Source organism: Pongo abelii, chromosome 21, assembly GCF_028885655.2.
Source record: "Pongo abelii isolate AG06213 chromosome 21, NHGRI_mPonAbe1-v2.0_pri, whole genome shotgun sequence".
In the NCBI taxonomy this organism is placed as follows: Eukaryota; Metazoa; Chordata; class Mammalia; order Primates; family Hominidae; genus Pongo; species Pongo abelii.
The window spans coordinates 7717849-7730721 of record NC_072006.2 but is presented as its reverse complement, the minus strand read 5'-3'; the positions used below and the strand labels follow the sequence as shown (position 1 = coordinate 7730721).

Genomic DNA, 12873 nt, shown 5'->3' with positions numbered 1-12873 from the left:
TTTCCTATGGACTAAAGCTTGAGAGGTTGTGCTGTGTGTTCAAAAGAGCTCTAGTTTATGAAGCAAATGGAACTGGCTTTGAATTCTGGGCTCTGCTGCCTACAACCTTGTGTGAGTCTTAGAGAGTAATTTTTTTTTTTTTTTGACATGGAGTTTCACTCTTGTTGCCCAGGCTGGAGTGCAGTGGTGTGATCTTGGCTCACTGCAACCTCCACCTCCCGGGTTCAAGCGATTCTCCTGCCTCAGTCTCCCAAGTAGCTGGGAGTACAGATGCCTGCCACCATGCCCAGCTAATTTTTTTTTGTACTTTTAGTAGAAACAGGGTTTCACCATGTTGGCCAGGCTGGTTTCAAACTCCTGACCTCAGGTGATCCATCTGCCTCAGCCTCCTAAAGTGTTGGGATTACAGGCATGAGCCACCACACCCGGCTTTAGAAAGTAATTAGACCTTTCTAAGTCTTAGCATCTTCATTTATAAACTAGGGCTAAACATCCTACCCTCCGTGGGTAATCACTGAGGTCTAATAGCCTTACTTAGCATATATTTAGTACTCTGTGATATTAGCTCTTCTTAAAAAACAATCTTAAGTTGAAAGAAACAAGATGGTTTGACATATTATCCAGCATCTAATATAGCAATAGCAGAGTGTAGCAGGATCTTTACCTACTATTTTTTCTGGACGTTTTATTTTTAGTAATGCAACCAAAAATTGTAATAATTATTTTGGAGAGCCATGCAACCGTGGTGATTCAACCTTGCACTCAGTTGAAACTGATAATGATCATCATTGTTGCTAAGTAGTAGTAGTGAAATGGCTACCACTGATCGAATGCTTATGGCATGCCAACTACTATATTAAGTGCTTTGTACACATTACTGAAAATGACATTATATTAATGACTTTATTAATTAATGCTATTAATAATGACAGCTGACACTGAATAGCTCTTATATAAGAGTTAACATGCCAAATGCTATATGGACATCATCTTGTTTAATCTTCACAGTTACCTTCTGAAATAGATACTATCATATCCCGTTTTATAAATGAGAAAACTGGAGCTTCAGAAAGCTGCGTAACTTGTCCAAGAATCCCCAGCTAGGAAGAGGAAGAATCAAATTTCTTTTTGATTCCAAACCTTTCACCACACCATAGAGCATAACTTTTACATGAAGCATATCGTTCATAGCATATTGTACGAATTCTTGAAGTTACATGCATTTGTTTTCACTACTTATGGACTCTTCTCATTGGGTTGGTTCATTTTTCCAGCCTGTTGGGATTCTACTTCTGGCTTTTATTATTAAAGTTGAAACTATCCAGAACACTCCCTACTGTCACTGTAACACTCCAGAATTATGTGTTTTATACCTTGGACAAGTTTATTTTCAGTGCCTTCTTTTGAGCTAATGATAAAATATTAGATAAACCTAAGCTAAGTTTGGAACATTTCTTCCAACACAAATCATTTCCCCAATCATTTTAAATAAATGTATGTGTGTCTGTATGTGCGTGTGTGTGTTTGTATGTGCCTTCAAAAATCAGATAGTTAAAGATCTTTGAATTGTCTGCTACTTTCAATCACCATTGTCACCCCTCCCTGACATTATCACAGAGCAGTATGATATATAACATTTCTGTAGCACATTATGTCCTCAGACACTTCATGCACTGTTTTCCTGACCCAGATCTGTGAACAAAGGGCCAACTGGTGAGAATGATGTGGCATGCTAAAAAACTCATATGTGTTTTTTTTTTTTTTTTTTTTTTGAGACGGAGTCTCGCTCTGTTGCCCCGGCTAGAGTGCAGTGATGCGATCTCGGCTCACTGCAAGCTCCACCTCCCAGGTTCACGCCACTCTCCTGCCTCAGCCTCCCGAGTAGCTGGGACTACAGGCACCCACCACCACGCCCGGCTAATTTTTTGTATTTTTCGTAGAGACGGGGTTTCACTGTGTTAGCCAGGATGGTCTTGATCTCCTGACCTCGTGATCTGCCTGCCTGGGCCTGCCAAAGTGATGGGATTGCAGGCATTAGCAACCACGCCTGGCCTTCTTGTGTGTTTTAACTGCTTGTGATTTTGCTGTGGTAAAATGACCTAAGAGCATACTCTGAAGAATCAGTCTTTTAGGAACTTATAACTCAGTCTTGCCCTCCATGAGTTTTCACAAGTAAGACCCAAACCTCTTTTATTGGTACTTTTCTATACTTCAAGTACTCTGCCAATCTAGTCAGGCTATTAGAGAGTCAAACAGAAAGTTCCAGCAACGGGTTACACTGGAGGGGAGTTAGGACCACTAGAATCTGATGCGTAGTATGCTGAATATGAATTTCTATCATGTGCTTGGTCAGAGACACAAATAAACATTTTACCTTGAGAAAGGATTTTAGTTACCTTCCTTTTTTTTTTTTTTGGACGGGGTCTCATTCTGTCACCCAGTCACCTAGGCTGGAGTGCAGTGGCACAATCTCTGCTCACACAACCTCTGCCTCCTGGGGTCAAGTGATCCTCCTGCCTCGGCCTCCATAGTAGCTAGGACTACCGGCATGCACCACCATACCCACCTAATTTTTGTATTTTTAGTAGAGATGGGGTTTCATCATGTTGGCCAGGCTGGTCTCGAACTCCTGACCTCAGGTGATCCACCTGCCTCAGCCTCCCAAAGTGCTGGGATTACAGGCATGAGCCACTGTGCCCTGCCAGTTAACTTCTTTTTAACAACATGTAATTAGTCTGATTACATTAGTCTCTAGCAGGTTGGAGAAGGGCTCATGTATAAAATTGTCCCTGCCAAACTGACAAAAAGTCATGTTTTCCTCTTTATGCAGTTGTTGCTAATGCTGTTTCAAAGTTGCAATCAAGTAAACAACCCCCAAACAGGTTCACAGTAACAGCATGAGAAACTGAACATGAGCTTCAATGTGAGCCTCAGTTTGGGTTTTTGCATCTTAGTTTTACTGCTGTTTGACTCGTGTGACTTTGGGCAGGTTGCTTAACTGCTCTTAGCCTCAGCTTCCCCACGCTTGAAATGAGAATGTCCTCTTCTGAGGATGGTCGCAGAGTTTGATGGGAGAAAGCACAGAGCCTGATCACATTGTTTTTATGGTAATATGGGGAGAGATGATCTTCAGAAGTTCTCCCTGAGAACAATCTTGGGTCAGAAGGAGGCTCAGGATTGTGCTTAATTTACAGGTGAGGCTGAGGGAGATAAGTGATTTCCCTAAATTCACAGAACTGAGGGAGATAAGTGATTTCCCTAAATTCACAGAACTTGAATTTAGGGAGAGAGCTCAGTCTTAGCACCTTTGGTTCCCTTTCTATAAGACCTGTGGGAAGGGTCTAGCTGATAGACTGGCATGTGGCTTCTGAGAAGCCATATGAGTGAATTCTGAACTCACTCACCCATTCCAAATGCATAATCTAACGCCTGTGCCAAAAAGCCATCTTAGGTCACCTTGGGGTTTAGGTGTGATTATGAGATGCCTTGGATACTTACGCTACTTTACCAGGCATATAAAGAAGCAGAGGAACAACAGAAGCATTCTTATTGCCATAGATAATGAATCCCATTTCCTGCAGTCTTTGTCTGAAGTATCTTGTGTTTTTTGCAAGTTGCTGTACTCTCTGCAGCCCTGAAAAGAGACAGGCGTGAAATCCATCAATTCCCACTAGAAAGAGGGAAGTAAAGGTCAGGTCAACTTGGCAAGCATCTTTAAGTCTTTCTGCAGGCCAGCAGCACTAGCTGGGAGGAGGAAGTAGGGAAGGGAGATATCTCCAGGGGAGTAGGTGTGGGCACTGATGCCCAGGTACTGCCTTGAGCCTGGAAGGCAGGAAGGCAGGAAGGCAGGTGGAGGGTGCTACGAGGTGCTGCAAGCAACTGAAGCCAGGATACGCTAGAGGGCTGGTGGGAGGCAGGGGAGGTATCTATTTTGTGTAGACTCTGTGCAAAGTACCTTAAAAACATCAACTCAAGAGAAAGGAGTGTGATAAGAAGGAACATAACCACTTCCCCCACCCCCCACACTTCATAGCAGATATTGGTAGATGCTTTTTAGCTAAGCTGAATTGACTCATTAAATTGTCCTTCATTTAAATCTCTAATCAAAGGATCCTTCATCCAATCTGAATTTGCAGGGATGGCATATTCATAGACAAAGATAAGTCCTGCTGAGATCAGGGCTGTTTTTTGAGGCATTTGGTGGTAGACTAACAGAAGGGAGGAAAGAGGGGGACCCCTGCTTTCCCAAGCCAGAAAAAAGGACAACATTGGCCCCGGCAAAGTACATACACGGGTCCATGTCAAGGTTATTGGTGCTTCAGCTCTTATAGCCTCTGTCCTAAGTGTGTGTCCCAATGCAGAGTTCACTCATGTGCGATGAAAAAGTGATGAAAGAGCAGAAAGTCCCATCCTGAAGATGCCTGTCTACTCGGGTCCTGCTTCAAAACAGGTGGGTAAGTAAGCCAGCCAAAGCTAGATAGTGTTTTCTCAATAAGAATGAATAGGATTAAACATTGAAGTCCCCTAGAAATCAGCCCAAAGTTTGCATTTGATGCAGGATTGCTGTTCGGCAGGAATGTGCCACTACAGTCTTTTGTCTTACTGGTTGTCTTTAGCGGACCTCCATTCTGAGTGGTGAGATGTTCAGACGAACTGGTCAGAGATTCTGCTCTAGAGGTTATACAATATTTTGAACATCACTCATGGGTGTTTGTAACTCTTCAGATGGAAATAGGGTAAACATTTCGGTAAACATGTCAATCACTGTCATCTGGTCCCTTCTCAGAGAAATGGCCCCAGATTGTTTTCAAAGGGTTGAGCAGGGGGCATCTTGTGCTCAGCATCCTCCTCCAGAGAACCATACTGTTTGAGTAGGGTTGGCCCTGCCTTTCCTCTTTTCTACAAGGTAGTATGAGGGCCAGTCTTAATCAGTTGGAATACTTCATCCTCCTGATTATTGGTTTGATCATGGAGCACAACTAGGGACTATTTGAGTCTTTCTTTTAGATCCACTGAGGAAGAAGTCTAAGCATGGGATAATTATCAAGCTACATCTTTGTCCTCACCTGGAGGAAGCCTGCTTGAGAATGATATTGACTTACATAGAAGCCACTGCGCAGGACACTGAGAGTCCTGATGGCATCATCTGAACCTTTGGGTCCAGCTGTGCCAGACCATTTTTTTGGACTTCCCTGCTGTGTCAGCCAGTACATTTCCTCTTCTGCCTCCTATAACCAAATGTGTCCTGAGTAATTCAGGTGGTGGCTACTAATTGGATCAGGTAGCCTCTAAAGGACAATAGTAATAACAACAACAATAATTATAGCTCACCCATATGTGATGTCACCACTGTTATAAGCTCTTGACATTTATTGATTTAGTCATAACAACAACCAAATTAGTGTAAGAACTGTAATCCTATGTTATACACAAGGAGAAGCCAAGTAATTTACACAAATTTACATAGCTGGTAGGTGGCCAAGCCAGAATTGGATTCTAGAATCCTAGATTCCAGAATCTGTGTTGTTAGCCCCTCCACTATAATGCTTTACCCAGGTAAGGGATGGTGGTCATTGGTTCTTCTGAAGATCAATAAAACTCTCATTTCTTCCAGCTGTTTGGATTATGATTATATCTTTTTTTTTAGTAGAGGCAGTTGAGAGTTGAAGGCTGAGCAAGTGTTTGACGGCCTCATGTGAGCGGTTGGGTAAGGTATCACTAGCGTAGGATATCGTTAGTTTGGAGTCTAGGGCCCCCTTCACTTTAGGTAGAGGTCCTAAAGGGCTGTGTCCAAGGAGTGAGGGTGAACCAGGTGTAGACAAGCACTGAAAGGGCACTTTCTTTACCCAGACATCTAACATTTTTTCACTAGGCTCTATCACTCCCAAAATACTTCAAATATTCCTTTAAGTTTTCCTTTGCTCATCAGGCCTAAATGAACTTAATTTCTGTGACACCTTAATTGTGTTAACAATACGGTATATGCAGAGAAATGGAGATTTAGTTGAGTGGAACACAAACCAAGGAGCAGGATGCTAAATGCCCCAATTGTCCATGCTTGTTTTCTGTTACTTTCTTTTTCCCAACTCCAGTTCTCAAGGATGATCCCTCCCCAACTCTGCCAGCTCCCAGCAGGCAGGTTGTGATGGAGACAGCATCCAGCTTGTTGTTCTTTCTTAGGGACGCTGACATCTCAGCCCCTCTATCCTGACCACAGACAATGAATGTAGCATGCCCTTTGATCCAAAGGCAGTCCACTTGGGTGTTAGCAACGAAGCCATACATTGGTCTATCGTAGGAGCTTTGAAAAAGAGACAATAGAGGAGGAGGAGCCAAGACGGCCGAATAGGAACAGCTCTGGTCTACAGCTCCCAGTGTGAGCGACGCAGAAGACGGGTGATTTCTGCATTTCCATCTGAGGTACCGTGTTCATCTCACTAGGGAGCGCCAGACAGTGGGCGCAGGTCAGTGGGTGAGTGCACCGTGCGCCAGCTGAAGCAGGGGCGAGGCATTGCCTCACTCGGGAAGCGCAGGGGGTCAGGGAGTTCCCTTTCCAGGGGTGACAGACGGCACCTGGAAAATTGGGCCACTCCCACCCGAATACTGTGCTTTTCCAATGGGCTTAGGAAACGGTGCCCCAGGAGATTATAGCCCGCACCTGGCTCAGAGGGTCCTACGCCCACGAGTCTCCCTGATTGCTAGCACAGCAGTCTGAGATCAAACAGCAAGTCAGCAGCGAGGCTGGGGGAGGGGCGCCCACCATTGCCCAGGCTCGCTTAGGTAAACAAAGCAGCCTGGAAGCTTGAACTGGGTGGAGCCCACCACAGCTCAAGGAGGCCTGCCTGCCTCTGTAGGCTCCACCTCTGGGGGCAGGGCACAGACAAACAAAAAGATAGCAGTAACCTCTGCAGACTTAAATGTCCCTGTCTGACAGCTTTGAGGACAGCAGTGGTTCTCCCAGCATGCAGCTGGAGATCTGAGAATGGGCAGACTGCCTCCTCAAGTGGGTCCCTGACCCCTGACCCCGGAGCAGCCTAACTGGGAGGCACCCCCCAACAGGGGCAGACTGACACCTCACACAGCCGGCCGGGTACTCCAACAGACCTGCAGCTGAGGGTCCTGTCTGTTAGAAGGAAAACTAACAAACAGAAAGGACATCCACACCAAAAATCCCTCTGTACATCACCATCGTCAAAGACCAAAAGTAGATAAAACCACAAAGATGGGGAAAAAACAGAGCAGAAAAACTGGAAACTCTAAAAAGCAGAGTACCTCTCCTCCTCCAAAGGAACGCAGTTCCTCACCAGCAATGGAACAAAGCTGGACGGAGAATGACTTTGACGAGCTGAGAGAAGAAGGCTTCAGACAATCAAATTAATCCGAGCTACGGGAGGATATTCAAACCAAAGGCAAAGAAGTTGAAAACTTTGAAAAAAATTTAGAAGAATGTCTAACTAGAATAACCAATACAGAGAAGTGCTTAAAGGAGCTGATGGAGCTGAAAACCAAGGCTCGAGAACTACGTGAAGAATGCAGAAGCCTCAGGAGCCGATGCGATCAAATGGAAGAAAGGGTGTCAGCCCTGGAAGATGAAATGAATGAAATGAAGCGAGAAGGGAAGTTTAGAGAAAAAAGAATAAAAAGAAACGAGCAAAGCCTCCAAGAAATGTGGGACTATGTGAAAAGACCAAATCTACGTCTGATTGGTGTACCTGAAAGTGACGGGGAGAATGGAAACAAGCTGGAAAACACTCTGCAGGATATTATCCAGGAGAACTTCCCCAGTCTAGCAAGGCAGGCCAACATTCAGATTCAGGAAATAGAGAGAACGCCACAAAGATACTCCTCAAGAAGAGCAACTCCAAGACACATAATTGTCAGATTCACCAAAGTTGAAATGAAGGAAAAAATATTAAGGGCAGCCAGAGAGAAAGGTCGGGTTACCCTCAAAGGGAAGCCCATCAGACTAACAGTGGATCTCTCGGCAGAAACCCTACAAGCCAGAAGAGAGTGGGGGCCAATATTCAACATTCTTAAAGAAAAGGATTTTCAACCCAGAATTTCATATCCAGCCAAACTAAGCTTCATAAGTGAAGGAGAAATAAAATACTTTACAGACAAGCAAATGCTGAGAGATTTTGTCACCACCAGGCCTGCCCTAAAAGAGCTCCTGAAGGAAGTGCTAAACATGGAAAGGCACAACCGGTACCAGCTGCTGCAAAATCATGCCAAAATGTAAAGACCATCGAGACTAGGAAGAGACTGCATTAACTAATGAGCAAAATAACCAGCTAACATCATAATGACAGGATCAAATTCACACATAACAATATTAACTTTAAATGTAAATGGACTAAATGCTCCATTTAAAAGACACAGACTGGCAAATTGGATGAAGACTCAAGACCCATCAGTGTGCTGTATTCAGGAAACCCATCTCACGTGCAGAGACACACATAGGCTCAAAATAAAAGGATGGAGGAAGATCTACCAAGCAAATGGAAAACAAAAAAAGGCAGGGGTTGCAATCCTAGTCTCTGATAAAACAGACTTTAAACCAACAAAGATCAAAAGAGACAAAGAAGGCCATTACATAATGGTAAAGGGATTAATTCAACAAGAAGAGCTAACTATCCTAAATATATATGCACCCAATACAGGAGCACCCAGATTCATAAAGCAAGTCCTGAGTGACCTACAAAGAGACTTAGACTCCCACACATTAATAATGGGAGACTTTAACACCCCACTGTCAACATTAGACAGATCAACGAGACAGAAAGTCAACAAGGATACCCAGGAATTGAACTCGGCTCTGCACCAAGCAGACCTAATAGACATCTACAGAACTCTCCACCCCAAATCAACAGAATATACATTTTTTTCAGCACCACACCACACCTATTCCAAAATTGACCACATACTTGGAAGTAAAGCTCTCCTCAATAAATGTAAAAGAACAGAAATTACAACAAACTATCTCTCAGATCACAGTGCAATCAAGCTAGAACTCAGGATTAAGAATCTCACTCAAAACCGCTCAACTACGTGGAAACTGAACAACCTGCTCCTGAATGACTACTGGGTACATAACAAAATGAAGGCAGAAATAAAGATGTTCTTTGAAACCAACGAGAACCAAGACACAACATACCAGAATCTCTGGGATGCATTCAAAGCAGTGTGTAGAGGGAAATTTACAGCACTAAATGCCCAAAAGAGAAAGCAGGAAAGATCCAAAATTGACACCCTAACATCACAATTAAAAGAACTAGAAAAGCAAGAGCAAACACATTCAAAAGCTAGCAGAAGGCAAGAAATAACTAAAATCGGAGCAGAACTGAAGGAAATAGAGACACAAAAAACCCTTCAAAAAATTAATGAATCCAGGAGCTGGTTTTTTGAAAGGATCAACAAAATTGATAGACCGCTAGCAAGATTAATAAAGAAAAAAAGAGAGAAGAATCAAATAGATGCAATAAAAAATGATAAAGGGGATATCACCACCGATCCCACAGAAATACAAACTACCATCAGAGAATATTACAAACACCTCTACGCAAATAAACTAGAAAATCTAGAAGAAATGGATAAATTCCTCAACACATACATCCTCCCAAGACTAAACCAGGAAGAAGTTGAATCTCTGAATAGACCAATAACAGGAGCTGAAATTGTGGCAATAATCAATAGCTTACTAACCAAAAAGAGTCCAGGACCAGATGGGTTCACAGCCGAATTCTACCAGAGTTACAAGGAGGAGCTGGACCATTCCTTCTGAAACTATTCCAATCAATAGAAAAAGAGGGAATCCTCCCTAACTCATTTTATGAGGCCAGCATCATCCTGATACCAAAGCCTGGCAGAGACACAACAAAAAAAGAGAATTTTAGACCAATATCCTTGATGAACATTGATGCAAAAATCCTCAATAAAATACTGGCAAACAGAATCCAGCAGCACATCAAAAAGCTTATCCACCATGATCAAGTGGGCTTCATCCCTGGGATGCAAGGCTGGTTCAATATATGCAAGTCAATAAATGTAATCCAACATGTAAACAGAACCAAAGACAAAAACCACATGATTATCTCAATAGATGCAGAAAAGGCCTTTGACAAAATTCAACAAACCTTCATGCTAAAAACTCTCAATAAATTAGGTATTGTTGGGATGTATCTCAAAACAATAAGAGCTATCTATGACAAACCCACAGCCAATATCATACTGAATGGGCAAAAACTGGAAGCATTCCCTTTGAAAACTGGCACAAGACAGGGATGCCCTCTCTCACCACTTCTATTCAACATAGTGTTGGAAGTTCTGGCCAGGGCAATTAGGCAGGAGAAGGAAATAAAGGGTATTCAATTAGGAAAAGAGGAAGTCAAATTGTCCCTGTTTGCAGATGACATGATTGTATATTTAGAAAACCCCATTGTCTCAGCCCAAAATCTCCTTAAGCTAATAAGCAACTTCAGCAAAGTCTCAGGATACAAAATCAACGTACAAAAATAACAAGCATTCTTATACATCAATAACAGAAAAACAGAGAGCCAAATCATGAGTGAACTCCCATTCACAATTGCTTCAAAGAGAATAAAGTACCTAGGAATCCAACTTACAAGGGATGTGAAGGACCTCTTCAAGGAGAACTACAAACCACTGCTCAAGGAAATAAAAGAGGATACAAACAAATGGAAGAACATTCCATGCTCATGGGTAGGAAGAATCAATATCGTGAAAATGGCCATCCTTCCCAAGGTAATTTACAGATTCAATGCCATCCCCATCAAGCTACCAATGACTTTCTTCACAGAATTGGAAAAAACTACTTTAAAGTTCATATGGAACCAAAAAAGAGCCTGCATCGCCAAGTCAATCCTAAGCCAAAAGAACAAAGCTGGAGACATCACACTACCTGACTTCAAACTATACTACAAGGCTACAGTAACCAAAACAGCATGGTACTGGTACCAAAACAGAGATATAGATCAATGGAACAGAACAGAGCCGTCAGAAATAATGCCACATATCTACAACTATCTGATCTTTGACAAACCTGACAAAAACAAGAAATGGGGAAAGGATTCCCTATTTAATAAATGGTGCTGGGAAAACTGGCTAGCCATATGTAGAAAGCTGAAACTGGATCCCTTCCTTACACCTTATACAAAAATCAATTCAAGATGGCTTAAAGACTTAAACGTTAGACCTAAAACCATAAAAACCCTAGAAGAAAACCTAGGCAATACCATTCAGGACATAGGCATGGGCAAGGACTTCATGTCTAAAACACCAAAAGCAATGGCAACAAAAGCCAAAATTGACAAATGGGATCTAATTAAACTAAAGAGCGTCTGCACAGCAAAGGAAACTACCATCAGAGTGAACAGGCAACCTACAAAATGGGAGAAAATTTTCGCAACCTACTCGTCTGACAAAGGGCTAATATCCAGAGTCTACAATGAACTCCAACAAATTTACAAGAAAAAAACAAACAACCCCATCAAAAAGTGGGCGAAGGACATGAACAGACACTTCTCAAAAGAAGACATTTATGCAGCCAAAAAACACATGAAAAAATGCTCACCATCACTGGCCATCAGAGAAATGCAAATCAAAACAACAATGAGATACCATCTCACACCAGTTAGAATGGCAATCATTAAAAAGTCAGGAAACAACAGGTGCTGGAGAGGATGTGGAGAAATTGGAACACTTTTACACTGTTGGTGGGACTGTAAACTAGTTCAACCATTGTGGAAGTCAGTGTGGCGATTCCTCAGGGATCTAGAACTAGAAATTCCATTTGACCCAGCCATCCCATTACTGGGTATATACCCAAAGGACTATAAATCATGCTGCTATAAAGACACATGCACAGATATGTTTATTGTGGCATTATTCACAATAGCAAAGACTTGGAACCAACCCAAATGTCCAACAATGATAGACTGGATTAAGAAAATGTGGCACATATACACCATGGAATACTATGCAGCCATAAAAAATGATGAGTTCATGTCCTTTGTAGGGACATGGATGAAATTGGAAATCATCATTCTCAGTAAACTATCGCAAGAACAAAAAACCAAACACCGCATATTCTCACTCATAGGTGGGAATTGAACAATGAGAACACATGGACACAGGAAGGGGAACATCACACTTCGGGGACTGTTGTGGGGTGGGGGGAGGGGGGAGGGATAGCATTGGGAGATATACCTAATGCTAGATGACGAGTTAGTGGGTGCAGCGCACCAGCATGGCACATGTATACATATGTAACTTACCTGCACATTGCGCACATGTACCATAAAACCTAAAGTATAATAATAATAATAATAAAAAAAAGAAAAAGAGACAATAATTATAAATTAAACAAACCAGATCTTCTTGCTACTACACTGTGGATGTGAAAAATTTAGAGAGGATGCTAGTAAACTTTAGTTGGTAGTAAGAGTAGAAATTGAAAGACACAGAAAAAAAGCTTATTAGCAGAATCTGTGAGACAGGGTAAGCCATTGGTTGGTAGAAGCTGTGGCAACCTATAAAGAAGAGAGGTGGGCAGTGCAAGGTGAGTCAGTAACAATAGGAATAGTAAGATATAAAAACAGAAGAGCTTATAGTCTAGTGAGAGAAACAGACATTAATAAAATAATCACACAAATGGATGTAAAATTGCAACTCTGATGTGCAGTGTAGAGAAATGTTATCTGGTGTTATCTGGTGTTACAAATGGATGTAGAATTGCAACTCTGATGCGCAGTGTAGAGAAATATTATCTGGTGTTATGAGAGCTCATAAGAGGGAGACTGGACCAAATCTGAAAAAAATCAATAAATGATGAATGAACAAAGATCCAAAGGATAA

The 12873-nt window shown here is 42.2% G+C and overlaps 1 protein-coding gene and 1 long non-coding RNA gene across 10 annotated transcripts in view; one reads left to right on the top strand and one right to left on the bottom strand.

Moving 5' to 3' along the window:
- Positions 1–12873, bottom strand: part of SPTLC3 (serine palmitoyltransferase long chain base subunit 3) — a 247582-nt gene that overhangs the window by 11446 nt on the left and 223263 nt on the right. For all 9 annotated transcript variants that reach the window (XM_054542014.2, XM_054542016.2, XM_054542021.2 and 6 more), the window contains one exon: positions 3499–3634. In XM_054542014.2, coding sequence (XP_054397989.1) covers positions 3499–3634 — 136 coding nt within the window. The remainder of the gene's footprint in view (positions 1–3498; positions 3635–12873) is intronic.
- LOC129052182 (uncharacterized) overlaps positions 6020–12873 on the top strand; it is a 29718-nt gene continuing 22864 nt past the window's right edge. Inside the window, exon 1 of the long non-coding RNA XR_008517071.2 lies at positions 6020–6420. This is a non-coding gene — a long non-coding RNA (uncharacterized LOC129052182). The remainder of the gene's footprint in view (positions 6421–12873) is intronic.